Source organism: Betta splendens, chromosome 22 (genome assembly GCF_900634795.4).
Source record: "Betta splendens chromosome 22, fBetSpl5.4, whole genome shotgun sequence".
Taxonomy (NCBI): domain Eukaryota; kingdom Metazoa; phylum Chordata; class Actinopteri; order Anabantiformes; family Osphronemidae; genus Betta; species Betta splendens.
In genome coordinates this window covers 3,291,918-3,316,591 of record NC_040900.2, presented here as the reverse complement: position 1 = coordinate 3,316,591, position 24,674 = coordinate 3,291,918, and the positions used below count along the sequence as shown (strand labels likewise).

At 45.8% G+C, this 24,674-nt stretch overlaps 3 protein-coding genes across 14 annotated transcripts; 1 reads left to right on the top strand and 2 right to left on the bottom strand.

Annotated features, from left to right (window-relative positions):
* Window positions 1–29: 29 nt before the first annotated feature.
* On the top strand, window positions 30–3,342 carry dhrs7 (dehydrogenase/reductase (SDR family) member 7). The gene is made up of 7 exons (XM_029139064.3): window positions 30–278; window positions 1,115–1,267; window positions 1,456–1,562; window positions 1,667–1,906; window positions 2,051–2,173; window positions 2,267–2,482; window positions 3,070–3,342. The coding sequence occupies exons 1-7, from the start codon at window positions 149–151 to the stop codon at window positions 3,109–3,111; spliced, it is 1,011 nt and encodes a 336-aa protein (XP_028994897.1). The 5' UTR covers window positions 30–148; the 3' UTR covers window positions 3,112–3,342.
* Window positions 3,343–3,372: 30 nt separating this feature from the next.
* pcnx4 (pecanex 4) lies at window positions 3,373–10,634 on the bottom strand. 3 transcript variants are annotated; one of them, XM_029139060.3, is made up of 12 exons: window positions 10,476–10,623; window positions 10,268–10,392; window positions 9,169–9,944; window positions 8,884–9,063; window positions 8,051–8,589; window positions 7,822–7,922; window positions 7,541–7,663; window positions 6,977–7,337; window positions 5,861–5,964; window positions 4,687–5,786; window positions 4,420–4,606; window positions 3,373–4,277 (listed from the first exon to the last, which is right to left on the bottom strand). In XM_029139060.3, the coding sequence occupies exons 3-12, from the start codon at window positions 9,864–9,866 to the stop codon at window positions 4,026–4,028; spliced, it is 3,645 nt and encodes a 1,214-aa protein (XP_028994893.1). In that variant the 5' UTR covers window positions 9,867–9,944; window positions 10,268–10,392; window positions 10,476–10,623; the 3' UTR covers window positions 3,373–4,025. The 3 variants fall into 3 exon arrangements, with proteins under 3 accessions (XP_028994893.1, XP_028994892.1, XP_028994896.1); XM_029139059.3 differs by lacking the exon at window positions 10,268–10,392 and having other exon boundaries at window positions 10,476–10,634; XM_029139063.3 differs by lacking the exon at window positions 10,268–10,392 and having other exon boundaries at window positions 10,563–10,633.
* A 1,255-nt stretch (window positions 10,635–11,889) lies between these two features.
* lrrc9 (leucine rich repeat containing 9) lies at window positions 11,890–24,422 on the bottom strand. 10 transcript variants are annotated; one of them, XM_029138064.3, is made up of 32 exons: window positions 24,130–24,422; window positions 23,828–24,046; window positions 23,611–23,751; window positions 23,466–23,529; window positions 23,290–23,360; window positions 22,725–22,907; window positions 22,497–22,652; window positions 22,244–22,425; window positions 22,031–22,162; window positions 21,781–21,960; window positions 21,591–21,708; window positions 21,394–21,505; window positions 21,164–21,304; window positions 20,992–21,095; window positions 20,740–20,919; window positions 20,544–20,663; window positions 20,275–20,466; window positions 20,075–20,200; window positions 19,521–19,661; window positions 19,255–19,432; window positions 18,941–19,146; window positions 18,738–18,860; window positions 18,518–18,648; window positions 18,327–18,435; window positions 18,107–18,240; window positions 17,553–17,689; window positions 17,031–17,248; window positions 16,142–16,210; window positions 15,302–15,427; window positions 14,523–14,712; window positions 14,273–14,429; window positions 11,890–14,188 (listed from the first exon to the last, which is right to left on the bottom strand). In XM_029138064.3, exons 1-32 carry the CDS (start codon window positions 24,184–24,186, stop codon window positions 14,155–14,157), a joined length of 4,431 nt encoding a protein of 1,476 aa, XP_028993897.1. In that variant the 5' UTR covers window positions 24,187–24,422; the 3' UTR covers window positions 11,890–14,154. The 10 variants fall into 10 exon arrangements, 7 of the variants coding, with proteins under 7 accessions (XP_028993897.1, XP_040925180.1, XP_055361878.1 ...); XM_041069246.2 differs by lacking the exon at window positions 20,544–20,663; XM_055505904.1 differs by lacking the exons at window positions 11,890–14,188; window positions 14,273–14,429; window positions 14,523–14,712; window positions 15,302–15,427; window positions 16,142–16,210 and adding an exon at window positions 17,460–17,552 and having other exon boundaries at window positions 17,122–17,248; window positions 17,641–17,689.
* Window positions 24,423–24,674: the final 252 nt, after the last annotated feature.

Sequence of the window (24,674 nt, the reverse complement as noted above, 5' to 3'; positions counted from 1 at the left end):
ATGCTTTAATTTTGAAAACACATGAGCGGAAGTTACATCGATATCCGATATTTGTTGATTTACTGGTATTTGGTTGTAGTTTGACACTCGAGGCTAAGTAGCGTCAAAGTGGCTTGTGTTGTGCGTCGAGCCCATTCATATTCCGTCAATGGAGTGTTGTATTGTATCCGCATTGTGGTATGTGATTCCATTTTATTTCCTGATTAGCTTGCTGTGCCTCATATTCGGGGATGCGGACTTGACTTTGCAGTGGGCTTGTTTGACAGGACACAGGCCAGGTGAGTTCACCAGCTCGCGTGACGGCGTCGCCACTCACTTACTAACAAACACTGACTAATTAGGAAACTAGTCGGTGTTAATTGATATTGTAACTCGATCAACAATGCTAGTAATTCGTCATTTATCTATTTTGAGATATGTTGTGGGCACCGTCGAGCAGCTACGCAGGTGAGCTGCTCCGAGGTCAAAGTTCACTTTAATTTGCAAAATCTTACGAGCTTTTCACAGACAGTCTTATATCTAAATCTAATACTACTAGTGTAATATGTTCAGGTAAAAGTAACAGTACTGTATATCAAGTTCTGTCACAGGCAGTCTAGTTGCTGTCTCAGTCACTTGGAGTTCATTAATAAATTTAGTTTAATTTAAAATAAACCATGATAGTAATTATAACCCAAGTACATAAGTGAGCAAATAAGACACATACTGTTATATATCAAGAAATACTATACATATCTTTTATCCTTCAAAAATGTAAGTACACCACATCACTGAGCTGTAAATATGTTTTATGTTTTTATGTTCTTATGTTCTGTTTTTGCGCATACACATTGACATCTTTGAAGTCAATAAGTAACGAGACAAGTGTGTTGACGTATAAAATACTGAAATAAAAAAACTTGCGTAAAACTGCATATAATAATTACATATACTAGATAAGCATCGAAAATACATATTGACTTGTCAAAGAATAATTTCATTTGAATGATGTCTCTGTGTTCATAAAGTGTCCCAGTAACCTGTTACTGACGGTAAATAAAACAAGTCCAAAGAAAATATTAAACACAAACTAGTAAAAGGTAAATGTTTAGAGTTGTCGTTTTGTGTTATCCAGAGAAAAAGCTGAAAGGACTGGTTGTGTGGATCACTGGAGCCTCCAGTGGCATTGGAGAGGAGCTTGCCTACCAGCTGGCAAAGTGTGGCTCACATCTCATTCTATCAGCTCGACGTGAAGATGAGCTGAAAAGAGTGAAACGTACCTGTTTAGGTGAGAGAGGTTTGCTGGATGCTCAGCCTAAAACCACTTGCTCTTCATCCCAGCAGTACAACACTGCCACAAGTTTGCAGTTTTAATTTGTGGCCTGAAGCAGTTGAGTTTCTTTCAAACATAAATGGCATAAGGATTTTGGCACACCTGAATTTGTTTAATTCTTTTTTATCCTTTTATTGTTCAAGAGCACTCCGAAATCCAGGACAAAGACATACTTGTCCTACCACTTGATTTGTTGGAGAGAGCTTCGCATGAGAAAAAGACACAAACTGCAGTGCAGTACTTTGGACATGTAAGGCTGCTTTCTTTGCTCTTGCTTTGCACATATGTGACTGTGGCCAATTCTAAATTGTGTGTGTATATTGTCACCAAAATATTCTTTCTGTGCATTTTCAGATTGATATTCTGATTAACAATGGAGGCCGATCCCAGCGCTCTCTCTTCTTGGAGACCAGTGTTGATGTGTACCAGGCCATAATGGAGCTCAACTTCCTGGGTACAGTCTCCTTGACCAAGCAAGTCGTACCTCACATGACGCAGCGTGGTACTGGGAGCATAGTGACTGTCAGCAGTGGGGCTGGCCTCGCTGGGCTGCCCCTGGCAACAGGATACTGTGCCAGCAAACATGCTCTGCAGGTGAACATTACAGTTGTTTGAACCTGAGCTACAGATTTGTTACAGTATCTTCAGACTTATTTGCCAATAAGCAATTCATATTCTAATTTTTTTACAAAGCAAGGTCTTCAGGCATCTTTGTGCTGACAATGACATTATTCACAGGGCTTTTTTAATTCCCTCCGGACCGAACTGGCTGACTATCCGAAAATTCTTGTCAGCACAGTGTGTCCAGGGCCTGTGCAATCTCAGATTGTCCACAACGCCTTTACAGAAGAAATGAACAAGGTGAAATATCTGATCAATTAGAGGTGTTATCTATCTTGAACTGTGATATGACCGTAGTAATTTCAGTTTCAGTAACCTGTTGTCTTTCTCAAGTCTGTGCCCACACCTGGTGATCAGGAATACAAGATGCCTACAAGCCGCTGTGTGCATCTAACGCTGGTTGGAATTGCAAACGGCGTCAAGGAAATGTGGATTTCTCAGCAGCCTTTCCTTCTGTTTTACTACGTGTGGCAGTACACTCCGACAATAGCCTGGTTCCTCACTAACATGTTGGGGAGGAAAAGAGTAAAAAACTTCAAAGCTGGCATGGTAGGTGTTAAGCTTCTGTTTTGGGATAAAGCAGGTGCACATATAAGAATAACAAATCTCAAGTTGATTTGCTCCTGTGTGCTTTATGCTTTAATGATGCTTGAGTAAAGCAAAAGGTGGCTGGCACAATGTAGAGCTGTGTCTTAACAGCTGGAGGGCCACAGCTGTTACTGACCTTGCTTGAGTCTAGTAAGATGACGATGGCCCTGGTACGACAGTGAGCATGGCAGCGTGCCTGCGGTGCTGACTGACTGACCAGTGTGCCTGGTGGCCTCTGCTGGACAGTGACAGCTGAAGGCCTCACAAAAAGGTCAAATTTCAACTGGCCAGACATTACATCACATCCACATGCAGTAGGGTCTGATGTGTTCTCTGGAATTAAGATTATTAAAAAAAAATAAATAAAATCAAGACCAGTTTTTTATGTCACTATGTTTACACAAATGAAGGGTTGTACTTCAGAAGAACACAATTCCTTCAGACTGTCAAAAATCATCAGGGATGCTGGAAACAATTGTCACTGTTGTGTGTTTCGTTGTCATTGACTTTTACCAGTCTTGTGCTAATAGCAAGCTTTTCTTTTTCAGGATGCAGATTCTGCATACTTCACTAAACCAAAGACATCCTGAAATCAAATGTGTTGAACCTTCCTCATGACCAACCAGGACAAAGAGGAAGGTTTACCTGGGAATGTTTGTAGAAGAAACAAGTGTAAAGATACAACAATCAACCTGAAATCTTTTAGATTCTGTAAACTGCTATGGAGGAGAAGCAAACACCTAAGAATTAATACGCACTTGATTGATTTGTTTGCTTAATAAAATTAAAGAAAATTAAAATTAATAAAGTTTTTAGCATCAGTTTTGTTTTGGTGTACATTGAAAGAAGTCTTTCTGATGAGCCATTTTATTATAAGGATATACATTACACATTAAAAAAACATTATATACAAGACTATAGACATTTGTTTAACCTTTCAATCTAAAGTGTAAGCAAGTGAACTGTAAACAAAACAATAGCACTGAACACTTTACATTTATAGCAAGACATACTCAAGGCACATCCTTGATATCATTAACAAAACATTGTAATTGTCCCTTTTTTGTTGACATTGAGGGGAAATCGCCTGAAAATTGCAAAATTAAAAAAAAAGGTAAAATAATCAGGTATTAAACTGGTGAACACGGGGAAATGGGCAATTATTTTTACTTTTTTGGTACAAATAATAATTCAGAGTATGTGTTTAGGTGGGAAACTATCCACTTCACTCAAGATAAACATTCAAAAAGGAGTTTATTGTAAAGTTAAATTATGTGGAATTGTGTTGGAAATGTGTTGACTGCTTCTGCTTTCTCTGGGGTGCATCATTAATGATGAAAGACAACAGGTTCTTACAGACAATAATTCTCAAAATGTAAGTGATTACAGCTTTTCTTTGTAGTTTGGACAAAGATTTTTCAATACAATTTGAAAATAGGAATTTCACTGATAGAGAACAGACTGCAGATAATCCTTGTACCTCTCTACAACCTTCTGCACCAGGTCAGAGGCAGGGGAAGTGAAGAGGGGTGGAGGAGTAAATAGGGTATCCTAGAGGTGGATCGGCTGCCTGAACCGTTAAATTCCTTAACATGAAGGGATGCGCTTGGATGCTGTAACGCTCCTCATCATCATTAGTAGCATACAAGAGCTCCCAGGAGAGGTTTGCCCACTGTCCTCGTACCCCCTCTCCATTCAGACGGCCCACCTGCACCAGCTGATCCTGCAAGGACAGGACTCTCCCAGTGTAGGTACCCTGTGGACAAACAGCCAAATGAGATTACTACATGACTTGATAACATATACAACTTTTTAAACTAAAAGGAATAATAATCTGTACATATCACGAAATGTATAATCTGTATCTTAGAATGTTAGCAAGGACTAAACATATTAACCATAGCAAGGTCTTGTCCTAGAGAGAAGAGAAAGGGTTTCTCCTGAAGAATGCTGTCGTGCCAGCCTTTTTCTGTCACCAGGCCAATGTACCAGTCCCTTTCATATTCCTCCAAGGTGCTAAACAATTCCTCAGGGGACTCCATTGGCCCTAGGCTTGCTTGATCAAACAGCAGCTTGAAACTGAACCTGATAAAACCAAAAAATCAGATTTCTATAAACTAATAAATCATAATTACAAAAACAGAAAATTTGCTGAAAAACTTTACCTGAAAGCCCGAAGTGCCAGCTGGTAAAGTTCTTTACTTGAGGACAACCAATCAAGTCCTTCTGTCCACGGAACATCTCCACAATAGAGCCTGTAGACATAACTAGGGCTTGTGAAAGCAGATTCTGCCCCCAGTGAGATAAGACATGAAAGTGCGACCTGAGAATGGAGTTCTTTCAAGGCTTCATCCTCTTTTAGGGCTTTGGTCATGTCCTCAGTGGCCTCACCCTGCACGGCAGGCCCAAACCGCCCTAAAGCAAACCGAAACCAGTCCTCAGGAAACAAGGGTCTTAGCTGCAGGAGGCGGGATGGCAGTAATGGCGCCATCCTCCATCCTGTTGGAAGGTTGAACACCTCTGACTGAGGGCAGCTGAAGTTCAGATGAGGGAGAGAGCCAGGACTCTCTCTGAAAACATCTGGATTTCTGCCTTTATCTATAGCTGGCATCCCAATGCCTAGTCCCAGAGGCTGCAGAGGCTGCAAGGAGGAGAGAGCCATGTTTTCAAAAAGACTGTCCATCTCCACAGAGCCTGGTAGCGATGCCCCTGTTTGTAGAGCTGGGTGTCCAACCTGGGCCTCTGCAGTCACTAATGCCACAGTTCGCCTTGTTGATTGAGGGCCAAATAAGTCATCCTCATCCGACCAGTCACCAAAAGATGTCAAGCTGGAGCTATCCTGTCTGTACATGTGAGAGGATACATTAGATTCCACCACGACAGCCTCAGGCGGCTGGTTGCACGTTGTCTGGGCTAGCTGTGAAGACTGTGACTTCCTGCCCCCAGATCCTTCCTCACTGCTCCAAAGAAATCCTTTATGCTTTTGCACACAGTACCGAAGGAGCAACCAGACCAGGGCTTTAAGAAAATCATTTTGAAGTTTCCTTAAGTTATCATGGGAGTCAATGATGCCAGATAGCACGTTACGGGCGTCAGAGTACACTCGCACTGCAAGGGCAGCACAAGGTGTGAGGGCATTCCCCCAATGCAAGTTAAAGCCCTGGGTGAAGCCCAGACGCTCGGGGCGCTCAAAAGCAGCCTCAAACACCTCATCCACTCTTCGTGCCTCCACCGTGTGGCAAGATGTCTCCTGCAGCTCCAGACCCTATAACAAACCACATCACACTATTAAAATCTTCTTTTCTTGACTGACTGATTCGTGTGTGTGTGCGCGTGTACCTTAATGTTGACAGTACAGTAACCGTAGCCTCTCTCCAAGATCATTATCCAAACCATACGGTCCTGAAAGCGGCCAAGAAAATGAGAGCCTGGGGCTACAGAACCTACGCGGAGAGGAAAACATAATCCGTTACTCATGAATCAAACACAGGAGATATGCGATATGTACACAGAGTGCAAGAAAGAAAAGGGCACACAATATAGAAACCTATGGATCCAAACATCCCTTTAATTTTGCATCAACTGTGTGACTCTGCCGACTGATCTTCACATGGCTACTGAATAAGCAGAAAGAGACAGGCTCGGTCTCTACTACAGTTCGGCCATGATAGCATTCTAACTCGCTGACTACACATAGGTCTAAATACTAAATCCATTCCCTTCTCTAGAAACTCATTCCTTCCAGACAGTGTTGGCTCTTTAATTTATGAAGACAGAACACAGGAGCGAGACATATCTTCCAGCACAGATAGGCGATGGATCTTTGTGTTTTTGCTTGGCTGAAGTATAATGTCAGGCCCCAAAACGACATCTCAGAATAGGTCCAGCCACTACCTCATGATGGGAAGTGACACATGGGGCAGATTTGTTTTTCCTGTTCACTGCATGGTCCCCAGTGTGAGCAAGCTGCCACAGTTGGACTGTAAGCATCTACTTAACAGTCCCTTACCTTACTAAATAATACATAACAGCTACAGCACCAAAATTTCATCAAACACAGTTCTGGTAAATTATGAACCCTTAAAGCAGAAGTAATGATTTGCTGTTTTTTTCCCTCTAGTGTCCTGAAAAAAAAATCCTAGCAGCAACTCAGTTTGGCCTATGAGTATTACATGGTTAATGGTGTGGAAACATCTGGATGTAATGAATACAGAGCTATATTTTTTGGGTCACTTCACTGGGAAGCTCAACTGAATCATGCAAGCTCTTAACACTGCTAGCAATTCCAAAGAGCAACTCAAAATTCCTCTTCCTGTTAAACTATGAGGTCATTTAGTGATCTATCACAGTTACTGTAGTCCCTACTTGACACATCAGTCACTGTATTAATGTACAAGTCAACACACAATGTATGGAAAACAAATATGCAAATTAATGATAGCATGCATGACTAACCCAGTGACCCTCTTGCAAAAGCCGTCCTTAGAGCAGAAGCCAGACTTCCACTCATCTGATGGTAGAAGATAGAGTCCAGGCAGGGACAGGCAGTGCCCACAGGCCCTGGCCAGCTACGCTGAGGCCTTGGGAACCCAACCAGGAAGATGGGTAGGGTGAAGAGGGGCAGCAGAGGGGCAGACAGCAGGGCAGAAAGGGCCACAACTGCCAGTACCAATGGGCACAGGGAGGCGTTCAAAGCCAGGAGGGTTCCAGCCGATTGACGGCGCTGCTTCTTCTCGGTCCAAGATGTCACCATCACAGTCAGAGTGAACTTTAACTTGGCCAGGAACTGGGTCAGTCTATCAATCAGAAGACCCACCTGTAACAGAAAACAGTGGAAAACATAGCAAACACTGATCTTTTCAACATTTATTTGCTAATGAAGTAAAGCAAATACTGCTATCCAACACATCACACTACTAACTTTGACAGTTCTGTACTCTACTTGGCTTTACAGACATTACAGTGTAGAATAATCACAGGATATGATTTGGCATGGACAACAATTAACACTCATCTAACCAGAAGAAGTTGCACTCCAGTTCCCAGGTCATCCCACCCAGGCAGAAGGTTGTTTCCAGCTGCGAGCTGCACAGAGACTACCACAACCATTTGGAGCAGAGCATCCTCTGAGTTTTGCCAAACCTGCACAGAAGCAACAAGCAACGTCTATGACGTCTATGGATTGGCACAAACACCTGGTGGAAATCCATCAAAGATTAATTATAGTCTGTTGGACAAAATTATGGCTGTTATGTTGACGTGGCCTCAAACTATGAGCAAGAGTATGAATGTAAGCATACCACTCTAAAAGCTCGGGTGAATCCTACACTAAGTGAAGCACTGTGGAGCAGATGAAGAGATTTGTCCATTGACAGGAAAGCAATCATTGCAAACGGGGACACTGTGAAGTAAAACACAGTAAATGAATTTAAAAACACATTCATGTTTAATGTACTTTAGTTTCCACACCTGAGACAGATGTTGATGTAAGAACAGGTGCTTACAATTTACAGTATAATAAGCTCTTACCCAGATAAAGAAGGACTCTTCTGATTGCTGCAGCAGTATACAATGGTCTATCCCTTTGCCTGAAAGTCTGCACACTGGACATCTCCTTGGGGTACAGGGGATTTAGGAATATCCCTCCAAATACATATGCCCCCTGAATCTCTTTGAGAGTCCAGCAAAGGCCAAAGAGTGAGAGGATGAGGTAGCTGACTGGAGGCTGGGGTCCTGGAACCAAGCCCTGGGACTGAGCTGAACCAAAGAAATGATGCAACAGCCCTACCTCTACCATTGCCACCAGTAGCAGGCTGAAATATAGCAGCAGCTCCCTGCAACCCAGACTCCAGCCAAAAGAACTGGGAGGAGAGGGTGGTGTCCCCCCTCTGTAAAGTCCATGGTCCCCAAAGGCCACGTTGGGACCTTTGCAGATTTTGCCAACCTGGCTGAGGTCCAGACTCAGTAGAAATCCCGTAGAGACAGAGAAGAGAACCACACCCAGTGTTGACGGGATGAAGAAATTACACACAGCTACGCCAGCAGATACACCAAACATCAATAGCAACCTATGAGACAGTGGACACAGTCAGGACAAGAGCTAATGCACACTTGCCATCATTTGGTTGCTCACAAAACGTCACTTGGACATGAATACACAAAAAAACATGTTTTGCATAATTTCATACATGATATGAAGTAAGAATATGGGAAGTGATATCAGTGAATTGTAGCATAAGTGTTGAAACTTACATGCAATAACAGTTATAAGATTAAAACAGCAATATCTGAACAAGTACAAGACTCAAAGCTAAATATTTATCTGAGACAGAATAAGAAGCACACACTACATTAAAATGTACCTGATGTTGCTGGACATAGGTGAGCCTCCTAGGCCAAACACAAGAGCCTGCTCCATGCCCCAGAGGAGCAGGGCATCCAGAGGAGGCAGTATGCCAAGTGCCCATAGCAGAGGTAGGAAGAGGAACAGCACATGGAGAACTTGGCAAGCCAAATGGAGCTCAGAAACAGGGCCTGAGAACCTAAAACACAGCAAGATATTGGCATTTGGTAAACACAGTACAAGCTGGAAAACGATGTACAACATGAGTGCAGCTTTTTATTTAACAGCCGTTTTTGTTGCTCACCTATCGGCCAAGTCCACACTGATGAATATCAAAATGTACAAAGGCCGGGTGAGAGGGGTGATCTCGTAAGTGTCCTGTGCCTGGAAAGTAGCCGTCTCTGTGGCCGTATTTACAATGAGGGAATACTCAGCTATACAGAGAATCACCCAACTAAGGACAAACACTACCAGGGATACACCAATGCTTCCGTACAGAGCTGTTAGCCTGCCAAGGAACACATACCATGTCCCAAAGCCACACAGCACTCCAGCTAATACTGTATGTAGCACCACATTCAGGCCAAACTTCTTCCCAGGGGCAATGAATCGGACTGTCTCTGGGCTGACACAGTGGGTAAACTCCACTTCCTCTTCATCCACCAGGATGTTAGGCGCACCAAGTCTCTCCACTGTGCCACTTCTCCGAGCAGCGTACAATGCCAGGGCCTGGACAGCCGCTGCAGCTGCAAACATGAGCATACCAGAGAGAACTGCAGCGTGGAGTTCCTGAAGCAGCTGCAGCTGGCAGAGCAGAGTGCCGATGCCCCCAAACAACCATGGTGTCAAGAACAGGACTGCCTGATTGACATAAACATACGGTGGGGCGCAGTAGCCCAACTTGAAGCGTGGACCCCCCAACACTGTCTGGGGGAAGCGCTTCCAGAAGAACTCCTGCTTGTACTCATTAAGAAGGGGCACATCTGGCCCCATTCTGACCATTCCCGAATGGGTGGCAAGTCATCTCCATGAAGATAAAAGAAGAGGGACCCCATTCATCATACCATACAGTGAAAGCATCTGCAACGAAGCACACCTTCAGTTAGACAAATAAAGCAACGACAAACCAAACACTAAAACAAAATCTTAAATATTTGACAGTTAACTGTGTGCTGCTATAAAAAATAAAAGATAATGACAAGTTCATGACATGTACATGAAGGTGAGCTGTTATGCGTGCATATTTCCATGGCAACTTGCAGCATTTTAACAGCAAAGAGATCACAGCAGCAACAGCCATGGAGATAAGAAAACACAACATAGCCCAGGCTTGTGTACTGTATGCGCTAACAAGGGTTAGCCTGTTTGAGCGTGCAGAGCTAACCTGACACGTAGAGTCTCACCTCATCTGACTAAACGTGGAAACTAGGAAGTCGTTCACATCCCCGCGAATGCCCTTATCTCTCCACTTTAGCTGACTCTGTGCCTGACAGCTAACGAAAACAGCAAGTCCTTTAGCTCCCCTAACCTGTTATCCGTTAGCTAGCTGTTAGTAACAGGTAAATATCATCAAGGGGTACCTACAGCGTCTCTGTTGGTAGATAAACTTACCGATAACAGCTAAATTTCCAACTGCAGCTACGGTTTGTATAATTTCTGACTATATAGACAGCGTTGTAATAAAACAGGCAGGTTTACCGTTAGCTTCAAGCTAAGGTCTAGAATGCCAAGCAACACTGGCATGATACACAGACCGGTGGTAACCAATAGGAGTAAAGACGAGAAATATACGAGACGTCTTATTGGCTAAAAACTCACAGTGCCCGCCCCTTCGAAATTTCCACGTTATCAATACTAAAAAGACTAGTCCATGTCGAGTCTTTATGTTTTTGTGGTGCAGACACACTCATTTTTTGTACTGGAAGACACATGAAGAAGAAATGCTACAATTCTTTTTACAACTTGAAAAACCTGAATGTACTGACAAGAAGAGCCGCCCTGTTATCAGTGGAATAACACAAACTAATAGTTGTTTACTAATCGTTTTAGAAAGTATTTTATATCAGCACCAGTGGAATCAGATATTTAATCCAATGAGTTTGCTTCAACTCAACAATAGAGAGCTGGGACGTTAATATTACATTCTAAATCCTTGTTATCATGTTTTTTTTCATGCTGAAAGGACAAATCCAACAAGTATTGCACTATATTAATATAATGAAAGTGATTTTGGCCAAGTGCCCCACCTCTTCAAAATGTGGATTTAGAGAGGAGGGCAAAAGGCAGAATCACAAAGTGCTCAACCAAAAAGATCACAATATCAACACAAAGAAAGATAATAATCTGGAACAAAGAAGATTAAATTGTTGTTGCTGTTGTTGTTATTCTTCACTTGAGCTGAGGGGATCAGGTTGAACAGAAGGTTATGTTTCTCTGGCATCTTTAAAAAGCAATTTCTGCTCTGTGTAGGAAAGAATAAACCACAACAACAGAAAAGCCCAGCAGTCATGACAAAGTGTAGTGCACCCTATAATCCATACATAACTCCATACTGTAACACCACCTTTGTTAAATTTGCCAGATGAAGAATATCTGCTTGAATTAAGACTTAGTCATTAAATGAGGAACACTAATGCTAATGTTACAAAGTAAAGGGTCTCAATATCTAAAAAAGGCAGACTCTGAAAAAGTGATTCCCAATAAAATGCAGTTTATGTACCTGCAACATGCTTTCTAGTATTGAAAAAAGGTGATAAATGTGACATACAAGACAACAAATCCCTAAATAAATAGCAGTTAGCATTTAATGCTTCTGTGAGGCTCTTGCCTACATGTCTACACAAAATAAAAACATTTTCTTTTCACTCTAATTGTCACTCTGACTCCGTTCTGTAATTTGTATTTTCGCCCTCTCTTCGTTCCCTCGTTATTCTGGGAAGCCTCACAGGAAATAAATTGCAGGGAAATGACAAGCGACGGCGATAACTCAATGACAGATTTCAAGAGAAGCAATATCGCAAGATTGTTTTGGAATAGTGTATATATTTATTTGGGTTTGAAATAATCTCTGGGCATTGTATGGAGCTTTTGAAATCAAAATCATTTATAGTTTGATAACCTGCAGCTCCAAATATGGAGCAATCACAATTCAAGTGATGATGTTTAGATAATCATAAGTGCTATCAAAGCACTTCTTAGGGTTAATACAAGCTGGTAAATATGCAATGCTTGTGGAGTGTAATGTTGTTGCACATATTGTTTACAATGCCTCAATGAGCACTGCACCAGATGCAGCATTATCTTTGGCATCAAACATCAATCAGTGTCCTCATCCCTCTCACTTCCCCCAAACACTGGAACCTGAGTAGATAGAAGTGAAAACAGGGTCCATTCAGCAATTATTCACAGAGTCTTGGACTAATGGTGGTCTGAATGCACAGACACAGTAAATGTAGGGAGTTAGTGGACCAGCAGTAATGGCCCCATACAGAGCATGTGTTTTTCTGTGTGTATGTTGGTGGAGATGGGCAAGAAAGAGCATCATCTATGACTGATTCATAACAAGCGCAGACATGTCTAATTATGAATCCAGATTACAACTGCAGAGACCAACTCACTTCCCCTCTCTCTTTCAGCCCCTTGTTTCCTCCCGCCTGAGCCGGGCTCCATATCAGGCAGATGAAAACATAACCTGTCACATTCCATCCCATTAAACCAGCTACGAACCATGTGGTCTACTCACATGGAGGAGTGAGGCGAGTGGGAGCGATAGACAGAGAGAACAGTGCATGTGGGTTTACTCAGAGATGATGAATTATTCACAGTCGTTATGCTAATGTCATTTTAATGTTAAAAATACTGACAGATATGCAAAGAAAAACATACTGTATGAAGCGGTATACTCACTTTAAGCTTACACCACAAGAAATAAAGCTGCATTAAAACACATTACACACTGTTATATTTATAACATATCCATACTGCACATACTGTACACAAATACAAAATGTGTAATTATCCCTTGCGATACCTAATGCATTAAAACACTCTCTGTGAGTCCTCCAAATCTGTGCATTAGAGCATTTTCTCTGTGTGTGTGTGAGTCCATCAGATGCCATCTGATGTTGGATGGAGCAAGGTAATGACAGTGCACTCATTGGCACAGTCATTAGCCCCGCTTAATGCTGGGAATTAACACAAATTAAGTAAAGTTAAGTACATGCATTAGAGGAGCTTGTTTGGGGAGAGCTTTTCACTTTCGCTGCCTGGAGCTGGCTGGAGTCACATGTTCAGTTCAGCGAGTAGCACACGGGCAGCAAACACAAAATGTGAAGTACTGCATCCGCACATGTGCTCCCTTTAACTGAATTACTACCTACAGTACACGGCAGGAGGTAAATTCATTAAGGGCTGATTAGCAGCGGCATAAAGGGGGCGGTAATGGAGTTCTAAGGACACCTAGTGGTCACACTCACTTCAAATACACAATTCACATCAGAGGGTTTTGCTTCAGCTGCTCCTGAACGCACAGACAAAGGCCATCTGGTTCCCAGCTGGTTTATATCTGTAGACCTTCAGGCTTCAGGCACAGGACAAAGTCAAACAAACAAATGTTATTGTATAAGAGTCAACCTTCTCTCTGTCATAACATTTATACCCAGACTGATGAATAAATATAGAATAAATAGAATTTTTGTCCTATTTGTGGCTTCTATTCTACACAGTTATCACTTTATTGTTTCCTCAATGAAACATTTTAGATCGCATAACATGCTCTGCTCTGCAAATCCCAGCTCGATGTTTTGTCAACTACAAGTCTACATCCTCGTGCTCACTAATATTAATGTTTATTCCAGTTACCACACACAATATTTGCCTATTAAGGAGAAGCGGTGGTGGGCTTTTCGAAAAGAGGCTAACATGATGAAACTGACAATCTCTAAAATCCATTTGGACCTCATTCAAGATTACATCTTTATCTGAGTGACTGCAGATTATTGTCCACAGAGAGGTGTGCTAAAGCTGGATTATCCACTTGTTGGGGATGCATCTGACCCGATGGACGCAGCATGCCAGCCTCACGCGTCCTTACATCTGTGGGTGTTTTTTCACTTGCTTGGATCCCAGGATGGGATATCAGTGGAAATTACACCAAAACCACTCATCCTCAGATTACTGTGGTTTGTGGATGGAAAATAAACCATAAATGTGTTTGAGAGAGACGCACTTCACGCCCCGAACAGCCTAATTGTCAAAGGCGGCCTCGGTGTCAGCGCGTATCCTTTGACAGCTACATGGTTGGAGGTTTACTGCCACTTGGGAACCTGGAATAAAATACATCCATATACGATCTAAACCATGATTCAAACCAATGACTGAAATTTAAAACGTACAGCAGTGTTGACCACCTGCTGTCTTGCTCCTGGCTGGGGTATGTGATGATGCCTCTGTTCCCATCAGACAGTGGACCTGGGGTTGGCAGGCTGCTCCCCGTCCTTCGAGGGCGCCTGAAGCTAACATCAGTTTGGGTGCTTCGAGCAGCATTACTGCACTTGTGCTTTTTCTCTGATATAAGAAATCAAGCTCAGGTTACAACACGCTATGAAGGCAAATGTTATAGAATGTATAATGTGACATCTAAATACTCGTCCCACTCACGCTTGTATGTGTAAGACGGGGCCTCGTCCATGTTATTCGGGAGAATACTGTGCTCACGGATGAAGTGTTGCAGCCCTCCACTTAGGCTCGTTCCTCTTAGGAGGGGGTTTGGAGGAACAAGGGGCAGCAGGAGCCCAGGCAGGTTGAGTTCAGCAGTAGGAAGAGACCCTCCACAGTGTTGGGAGCACGGCTTTAAGAGAAATAATAAAAAACAGGGAGTGTGTGGAGGAAAGAATCGACACTTTAGGTCTGAAAAGCAGCCGAGGCATTAACTGAGTGACGACTGCCAAGGTTCTGAGATCAATAGGGAGACGTTTGTGCTTTTAAGAAGCCAGAGCCTCGGCTCTGTCATTTCCACATCTACGATTAACGAGCAGAGGGGTCTTGTTGACCTGTCTAATAGGGGGTAAATCCACTGGTGCATTATCGGCCGGGCACATTTCATCTAATCAGCAGGATAATGCCAGCAGGCTTAGGCTGCTTTTAATTCAGAGCTGCAGGAGAATTACTGTTGGTCTCTCATTACATGAACATGAAATCAGCGAGGCTGACAGAGTTTGATCCAGGCTTTTCCTGGATGCTGCGGTTTTTTTTGGCCGCTGCTGTTTGTCGGTTGTGCTTTTGCTCCCATTATAAAATCCTATATGCGCAAAGTCCAGACCATTCTCACCGCTATGTTCTGGACAGCGAATGGATATAAAAGGAGAAACACTTAGGTCTAACGTGTTGTTTTGTCTTCTGAAAGCATCTCAATTAAGACAGGTGTGCACAGCTGTTACCGACGGATCCATGTGAAGGAGTTCAGCTCTTGTCCTCTCCTCCAGAGTGACCACCATTCCATCCAGGACCTGCAACCGGGTCAGACGGAGCACTACCGCTGGTCTGTGGAGGGAATTACGAGCAACCTGGAAGTAAAACAGAAGACTGTAAAAGTACTTGTAATAAATCCCGTATGAGTCATTGTTATATCGTTATATTGTTTTATTGGCTGGAGGTAGTTTGAGGCTCTAGCATAGTTATTAATATCATACTCCCGTCCCCGTCCCTGCCCAGCTGAGGGCATCCTCCGGGCCCATCCAGACTGTCCATGCTCCTGATGGACGCTGCTGCTGTGATTAACACGTAAGTAGTAGTAGCGATCTCATTTGGTCAGCGGCAGGAGGTAGTGTCTCCAGTGAGGCCGCCGGCCTCCAGCTCCTGGCAGGATTAAAGGTCCCAGCGGACGCGAGGAGGACGGGGTCAGGCCGCAGAGACGCCACGCAGCTGAGCACGGCCCTATCGACGGCGAGCTGCGGGCGCCGCTGGAGCCTGATCCGCGGGCTGCAGATGGGGAAACCGGGCCAACAGCGTCCTGCCATGTGGTCAACGGATTTGCTGTGATGTCGGCCAGTGTGAGGCACAGCAGAAGGCCTCTCGTGTAATCGCTTAATTTGTGACCACAGAGTTAGACGGGGCGAGCGATTGTGGAAGTGAGAAAGTGAAGCTATGGGAAACATGGTTAGAAGTTTGGAATATTCTATGGCTGACAGCTACCAGATGCTTTCAGGGCAAAGCTTATAATACCTGATATTCTACCAATACCTACTTGTGTTTAATACCAAAACACAGATGATACTTACAGGATTTCCAATAACAGAGAGTTCAGTCAGTGACGGAAGAACATCCAGTTTGTCCAGCTCAGTAATGTCCTAAAACGTAAAGACAGAACAATTACGTAACGTTGGCTTTCGCTCCCTGTCCTCTCCTTTAACATTTTCCCACTGGTTCTGACCTGACTGTATGCATCAGGGCTGAACCGCTCATAATTTCAGTGTTGCGTAGATGAAAGCAGCTGATGGGAGAGATTACATATGTGAGCTCCTATTAATCTCATGAGAGTTTGGGCACGCAACGGCACATGGGGGTGTTTTCTCTGCGTATGCAGAGACTTGGCTGTGATTCAAAGACGCCCCCTCTGCGAGGACCGCTGCCCTGGGATAATTGCTGTGTTTTATGTTTTAATTGAACGTGTGACAACATTAAGGATTTGAAGGGAAGAAGGAACTGGCAACACAAAAGTGCAAATCACTCGCTCGGGGTGAGAAGGAGATGCAGACTGTGAAGCTGATTACACGTTGTCCTGATTGTCCCCCTCTATGTTCATACGCGGATGCCTGACCTTCAATCAAACTTGATTCTCCTTAATGCTACCCCTCGCATGCCACAGTGGGGTGGTAATGACTCATGATTACTATACTTCATGTCTTACTTTGCAAATGCAGGGAAAAGTAATACTGCTGTACGCGGAATAAAATACATTCTTAAACACGGAACACGTTTTGCATATGAACCAATCAGTAAAAGTTGGTGGTGAATCAAAACCTGTTGTAACTGTGACCTTGGCCGTCACCTCAGGAAATCAGCCTAGTGTGAGTCACTCAGGCAGTACAATTGAAAATCGGAACAGTGTTTGTCGTGAAAAGATGAATGGGGACAATAAGGCGTCCAACGCTACGAGGGGGCGAGCACCTGCAGCTTGTTCAGCCCCAGGAAAAGCTTGCGCAGCTCCGTCAGCGGGTGGAGGTGGTTGAGCTCCCGGACGCGGTTCTCGGCCAGGTGCAGCTGCAGCAGGGCCCCCTGGCCCGCGAAGGAGGTCTCAGCCAGAGCCTTGATCCGGTTCCTGTCCAGTACCAGCTCTCTGAGCTGGTGGAGCCCCTCCAGTCCCTCCACCTGGCTGATTTCATTACCTGGAAAAGCAGTGGAAGTAAATTAAGTCTGTCTAGGGTCAAATAAATAAATACTTGGTGTTTTTGGTGTAACAAAAAAAATTCTAAGCAAAAAAAGACAAGTAAGGTCTGTTTTGAGGAATGAATCACACTGATGCAAAATTGAATCTAAAGCCATCAAACCCTTTTGAGAAGAAAGTCATTCTTCTTTTCTTTGCATCTCATCACCCACCTGGCCTTCGGTCTCTATGGGAGGCTTTGCTCTCGCTGTTCACTCCCTTTTCACCAGCTCTATACAGTCCACTGGCACCTCAACCATACATACCTTGAAGAAAAAGTGCTTTAAGATTGGTGAGCCTGCTGAGCTGCAGATTGGCCATATTGGAGATGCCATTATGACTCAAATGCAGCACCTCCAGGCTTCCCATCAATGGCTCCAGGCTGGCGGTGGCCCCAGCTTCCCTTAGACCAAGTCAGAGAATGACAGCATGCAACCTCTGCAGTTAAATGAACATCTCTTTCTCCCTCCCGCTGCCTTATTACGCTGCAGACCTCAGAGGTGCAGACCACCAACAGGCAATCACAGCCAGGAAAAACTAAACGTAGCTGTTGTGTTCTAGTTTCTGCAAAACTAGGCTGAAAACTTACAGTACAGACAAACTGAGGGCGAATCAACATAAGACTACACATTATGCAACAATCTTCAAAAAGTAAATATCATGTTGCCTGTAATTCAAACAACAATGATTTCTTATCTTACATAATGGTTGAAGGCTAATAATACCCAGTATTAGCTGGTCATCGCTGCCCCCTAGAGGCGACCGGAGCCAAACTCAAGTTACTGAGAAACAACCCTTTTTTTCAGAGCCTCATATTTACCTGCTGGGTCTTGATGAGCTCTGTTGACCATAACCACTGGAGTGAACTTTGCTGTAGAGCAGCTGTCTGTTCGTCAGGTGGACTTTCTGCCGGGGCAGGATGGACTCAATGTGGTTGTAGTTCAGAGACAGCGCCTGCAAAGAACGCATGCAGAATAACATATCTGTCCGACGTTGGAGGTCCCGTCGAGCCGAAGGCAGACGTCCAGCGTGATTTGTACTTTGATGCTGGGGAGGTAGACGAGGCCCGAGAACGAGGTGAGGCCGTTGTGATCTAAGTTGAGGCTACGAAGGTTGCTGAAGGCTTCTGCTGGAGACAGGTCAACCACCCTGGAGAAAAAGTCACCTTAGTCAATTACTTTTTGATGCATGCAATGTTTTCCTGTCTCTGCTGTAAATGCTGGGCTGTCACCTTATGGAGCAGGACTGGAGCGAGAGGAAGGTAATGTCTGTGTAGCTGGAGTGGCCCAGTCGCTCTGCTACCATGTCTGGGTTGAGTCTTCCTCCAAATATGTCTTTTGCACTTTCGCTCTCATTCATCTCCTAGTTACAAAGGCAGCAAATACAACACTTCAGATATACAGTAAGTACGTTAACATCAATAGAGTTCATATATTGTGCACATACTGTACCACTGCAATTCCATCCAATGCTTTCAGAGACGGCACGTGGAACACCACATATATCCGATAGTTTTCCAGTTTCTCTAATAAAGGATTCCCATAAAGATCCAAGATGATGATGTTTGTCAGTCCCTGAAAAGAAGGCGAGCACAAAAGTTCAGACATGACCTGAGAATTGAGGGTTCATTTTTCTGTGTTTTTCTGAGCCTTGCCTTCAGATGGTAAATATCCCGGGATGTAGAAATGTGGTTGTTGGCTGCGTAGAGCTCACAGAGCGAGCGGAGGCCCTGGATGCCGCGTAGGGAGTTGATGCAGTTGCTCTCCACAGACAGAAAGGACAGACCGGGCAGCTGCTCCAGAGCCGACAGCTGGTTTCGATCCACACTCAGCTTAATTAGACAATGCAGATTTGACAGACCTGAGCCAGAACCAAAAGAATTGGTGATGGTTGTGATGCTCTAGCCTCCGGTTACGGCTTCATCCCACAGCTGGGTGCTTCCAGCCTGTTTCCAGCTCTGTGACTGACCGGTGAGGGTGCTGATGCTGTTGTCATTGAGGGACAGCTCCTCCAGTCTGACGCAGCCACCAAGGCCCTCCACCTTCGAGATGTCGTTGTCGTTAAAGGAAGCCCAGCGCAGATTCTCCAGGCGCTCCAGATTGATCAGCTTGGAAATTCTCTGGCTGTCAAGGTTCAAGGCAGTGATCTGTCGCATCAGAGCAGAATGTAAAAAATGGATGTAGTGTAACAGCTGTTTAAACTGGCCACTGCCCAGAAAACCCAGTCCTGTTCACCTTGGAGGTCCAGTTCGGCTCCAGCTCTCGGCTCAGGCCCCAGGGGGCGGGACTGAGGACGCACAGGAGCTGGACTGTGGGCAGCAGGCTGAGACTACGGGGACGTTCGGCGCCAGCACGCGAGTGCGTCAAGAGCGAAGCCTGCAGGACGAGCGTTAACAGGAGCACGCGATCACTAAAACTGGGTTCAGTCATAACCAACTCTGTTACCTGTGTGATCAGATTACCTGTGTAATCTGATTACCGCTGTGATCTGATTACCGGTGTGATCTGATTACCTGTGTTATCTGATTACCTCTGTGATCTGATTACCTGAGTGTAATCTGATTACATGTGTGATCTGATTACCTGTGTGATCTGATTACCTGTGTGTAATCTGATTACATGTGTGATCTGATTACCTGTGTAATGTGATTACCTGTGTTATCTGATTGCCTGTGTTATCTGATAACCCGTTTGATCTGATTACCTGTGTAATCTGATTACCTGTGGGATCTGATTACCTGTGTTATCTGATTACCCGTGTGATCTGATTGCCTGTGTAATCTGATTACCTGTGTGATCTGGGTCCCAGCAGCCACGCGAGCAGCTTCCGCAGCTTCCTCCTCCGTCACCATGACGTCATCCAGGTGCGTGAGCGTGGTCAACCGGCCCAGGATGAGCGTTCTGACGGCTGCGGGCTGGAAGCAGAGAGCGGGTCACATACAGGAGCAGCATCTGCTGCGCGTTTCACAGCAGGTGGGACGCTGCGCACCCTCTTCCAGCAGTTGTGGCGGGCGTCCAGGTGGAGCAGAGCCGGCGCGTGTTTCCTCAGCGCCGCCGCCTCCTCTCGGGCGTTCGACAGCCGGTTCCAGCGCACGTGGAGCTGTGTGAGCTTCCCCAGTCCCCTCAGGCCCTGCAGCGTCTCCACCTGGTTGAAGCTGGCGTCCAAAAACTCTAGGCCGGGCTGCGAGGGAAACCGGACTCGTTACGGGGCTCGGCTCAGTGTAAGCGATGGATTTAGCACCAGCGCGTGTTCGTCACCATGTGAGAAACGTCATCGAGGCGCGAGAACTTGTTGAAGCTGATGGTGAGGTGCCGCAGAGCCGTGAGGCGGGAAATGCCCTTCAACCTGCTCAGACTGTTACCATGAAGGTTGAGCACCTTCACAATCAATACACAGACAGTTACTCATGCATGTGTGTGTGAAAGGCCTCAAACCAAGCAGCTAAACACTCACGGTGATCTGACTCAGGACCGAGGCTCTGGCCGCTTTGAGCAGGTTCTTATCGTCCAGGACCAGTAACTTGGGTCGTGCTTTCAGCACCGGCTCCATGTCGACCGCTTCCCTGTCCGCGAAGACGCCGTTGGACGACGTTTGGTCCGTGTGATGCGCCGACGCCACGTCTTCCTCTTGATCCTGGCAAAACGCGAATCGGTTTCACTTTGTCGACCGCCAGGAATGACTGAGCGGCAATTATCCATTATTTACCTCAAACAGGTATTCAAAGTAAAGGATGTACTCGGGCAGGACGAGCTCGGGGTCGAAGACGAACCACCGCCTGCGTCTGGGGCTGCAGCTCGGATCGCCGGGCGCTGGGAAACACATACCGTTACACTGGACACCTGCTAATTAGATACACAACACTCGACACACAACGTACCTTCACTCAGCGCAGCTCTGGGCTTCGGGTCCACATTGACGTACACTGAGTGCACATTGGGGTAGATCTTCTCGTCCATGGGTTCCCCCTCTTTGATGGGCATACTTTGACCCACAAATACTTTGGAGACAATAATCTGTCCTACAGGTGAAACAACTTCCATCTTAGCATGAAAAAACTATTAACGTTATGAGAATGTGAGGATTGAAGGCGTTGAGCTTTGAGCTGACCGTTCCTGAATGTGTCCTTTCTGAGCTTTGAATGACGCAGCACGTATTCAATCCTCGGTTGCTCGCAGACACTCAGGCTGTTGGATAAAGGTACAGCCTCCCTCAACAGCTCCTGGTTCAAAGTCACCAGGGGAGAAACACGCCATTATTTGCAGCTCTGGTAAAAGCGCCACAGACACTGACGGCCGCCCACGCACCTGGTTCTGACCGACAGGTTCAAAGCCACGCTCCACGATGCTCAGCGTCTCGTCCTCCTCGCTGCTTCGTTCAGGGTCGGCCGCGTAGAACAAGTGGTCCAGGCAGCGCCTGTAATTCCTGCCGAGGAAGAGTTTCACGCGGTAGATTGGAAACACGCGCAATAAAATGGTTTTATTCGCTTTTCCGTACTTTGACGTGACACCAGAGTCCTCGGTGGCGAGTAGAGCGTGCAGTTTGTCCTCAAAGCGGAGCCTCAGGGCGCTGTTGTGGATGCGAACGACCCGGTTGACCTTCACGCCGGCGACGCCGTGTTTCTTATAATCCGGATGCGAGAAGCGGGAAAGCAGGAGGTCGGAACAGGACGAGAACCTGCGGCAGACGTGTGGTTAAGCGTTGAGCGACGCGACGCGACGGCTGCGGCTAAAAAACAAAGAAGTACCAGGAATCTGTGGCGCTGCCCTCCTCCAAACGGACGTTTCCAACACTCTCCAGCTCCATCGTCAGGAACCGAACCGTGCGCCGCATCGTGTTCGTGGCCTGAGCCAACTCCTGCTCAAACCAGGCTTCAATCCTGAAAATGAAAAAGGAATAAATGAGACATAGTGATAACTTCTATAAGAGGCCGCTGCTGATTCCAGGTAAACACACGCACTCCTGCAGCCTTCCGGTCCAGAACCTCAGCCTCTCCTTCAGTTTCTCCATCTTGAGAAGTATTTTGGGCTCCACGGGACCCAGGCTGTCGTCGGTGTCTGGGTCACTGTTGACCGAGTTAGCGAACGCGGGTTCACCCCCCGCTGAGCGTTGAGGCGTCAACCAGGCGAGTTCCCTCTCGAGCTGAGAAAGTGTGAATGAGCGCTCGTGGGTCAACACCAAACAGCCGCCATCTCATGTCAGTGTTCACTCACGTCTTTGAGGACGTAGGTGAGCGTCCTGACGGATTCCTCAGGGAACTGGAGCAGGATTCCCTTCCTCTCCGTCAGACTCCGCCTGGTTTCCGCCAGCGTCCTCTGAGCGCCACGCACGCGCATGTTGTAGTACATCATCTTCTTCATGACGGTGGACTTAAAGCAAATGCGCACGTGTGACGCGACCAATGACTGTGGGAGGTGTAAACAGACGCAGCGGATCGGTACCTCGGCCGCCTCCTTGATTTGCCTGCCGGAGACGTCGTACGTGTCGAGGCGCCGCAGGCCCGGCGCGTGGAACAGGACGTGCGTGGCGTAGTTGAAGAGCAGACACACCGGGTTCGGGCGGGACGTCGGGTCCATCAGCGCCAGCTCCTTCAGGTGGAGCAGGGAGGCCAGAGGGGTGAGCTCCTGTTCGGGCAGAGCACAGGCTCCTGTTAGTTCACTTAGTGAAGTGAACACTGGAACCAGCAGCTTAATGAGCAAAGGCTCAGACACACTCCTCTATGGAAACGCTCATCTTCAGTTCATTTCTAAAATGTATTTAATTACAGCATGAACATATATCATTGAGTCCTCAGTGACCAAACTGAAATCCTGCCTCTTAATACCTCAATGAAGGTCTCATGCAGCAGGCTCATTGTACAACTGATTGAAAATGTGAACTGGCCACGACATTTCACAAGAATTTGGAAATGCCCTTTTACAGACCAAGGATTTTAATAAGAATTTACCTTAGATTTTTTTTTTACAGAAAACGCTCAAAAGCAATCATTTCTGTTTTGAATCTTACCTTAAAGGAGCTTATCTTGTTCCCTGACAGATTAAGATTCTCAAGGCTGACATTATGATCAAGGCTGTGCCCTTAAAAGAAGTTGAAAAACATGTGATTATTCTTTTTTTTCTTTTTCAGCTCAGTGGATCTCAATCAAACTTGGCACAAAAAAAGAAAGCATTCTATACACCTACCAATCTTTTCAATAATGTTGTCAGCAAGGTTTAGTTCTTTGAGACTTTGAAGCGTGTTCAAACCCTGTAAAAATAAACAAACAAACACAGGTTACAAACAGAAGACGGACGGACACGGTGTGAATCAGTGAAAGACGCTGCAAACCTGAATACGAGCGATGCGGTTATTGTTGAGCCACAGCACCTCGAGGTTGACCTGCGATTCTAAATTCGCTATTTCACTGATGTCATTGTCGTAAAGGTAGAGTTTCCGCAGCTGCAGACAGCTCTGAAGCCCAGATATCACCTGGCAAAAGAAAGAACGTCACAAAACACACTCCCGGGCGACGGAGACAGGCGCTGGAGTCAATGCGCGAGCTCACGGTCAGACGACACTCGGCGACCCAGAGCTCCCGCAGCAGAGGGCAGTCCTGAAGGCCCTCCACGTGCTCCACGTCCTGGCCCAGGACCGTGAGCTGCTGCAGCGCCGGGAAGAGGGAGAGGCCGACCATGCGGGGGAAGCCGCTGAAGAAGGCCTCCAGGGAGCGGAGGCCGGCCCCGTCCTGGGCCGCCCTCTCGTAGGACACGCCGTTGGCGGCGCACTGTCGACATGGAAACCAGGAGATGCTGTGAGGAGCCAGTGAGACGGTTCAACCCCGGGCCGGGTCCAAACCTTCACACTCACCAGATCTTTGACCACCTCCTCGTCCCCGCGATGCTTCTGCCTCTCGCTGTGGGTCATAACGTGAAATGTTGCTCCTCTGAGTGCTAATAAGCAGTAGCATTAGCAGTTAGCACAATTAGATGCCGTTGGATTCCTGCACTAACACAAACTCTCCTTCTGCGTGTTTGGCATCGGTCTGTATCCAGGGAGGAGCGTCTGGTTGCTAGGGAGCCATGTTGGAGCCTTCTCTCGGTGTTGATATAGCGCGCGGCCACCAGAGGGCGCCACACAGCAACATAACGAACTACAAGTTAATTTGATAGACGGGCGTTTACAAAAATTACTTCTTAAGTTAAAGTTACTTTACATATTCACGTATGTCAGTGAGCTGTAGTTCTGCTGTTTTTATCATTCGCCTCAACAGACGTTTCACCACAGCCAGCTCACATTGTTTGCCGTTTTCTTCGCCCGTCAAACTCTTAACTTCGTCTGCAAAATGAAAATGCGTTTTAATATTTCATCCTGCCCCGCATAAAGTGCCGGCGGGGAGGCTAGCGGACACCATG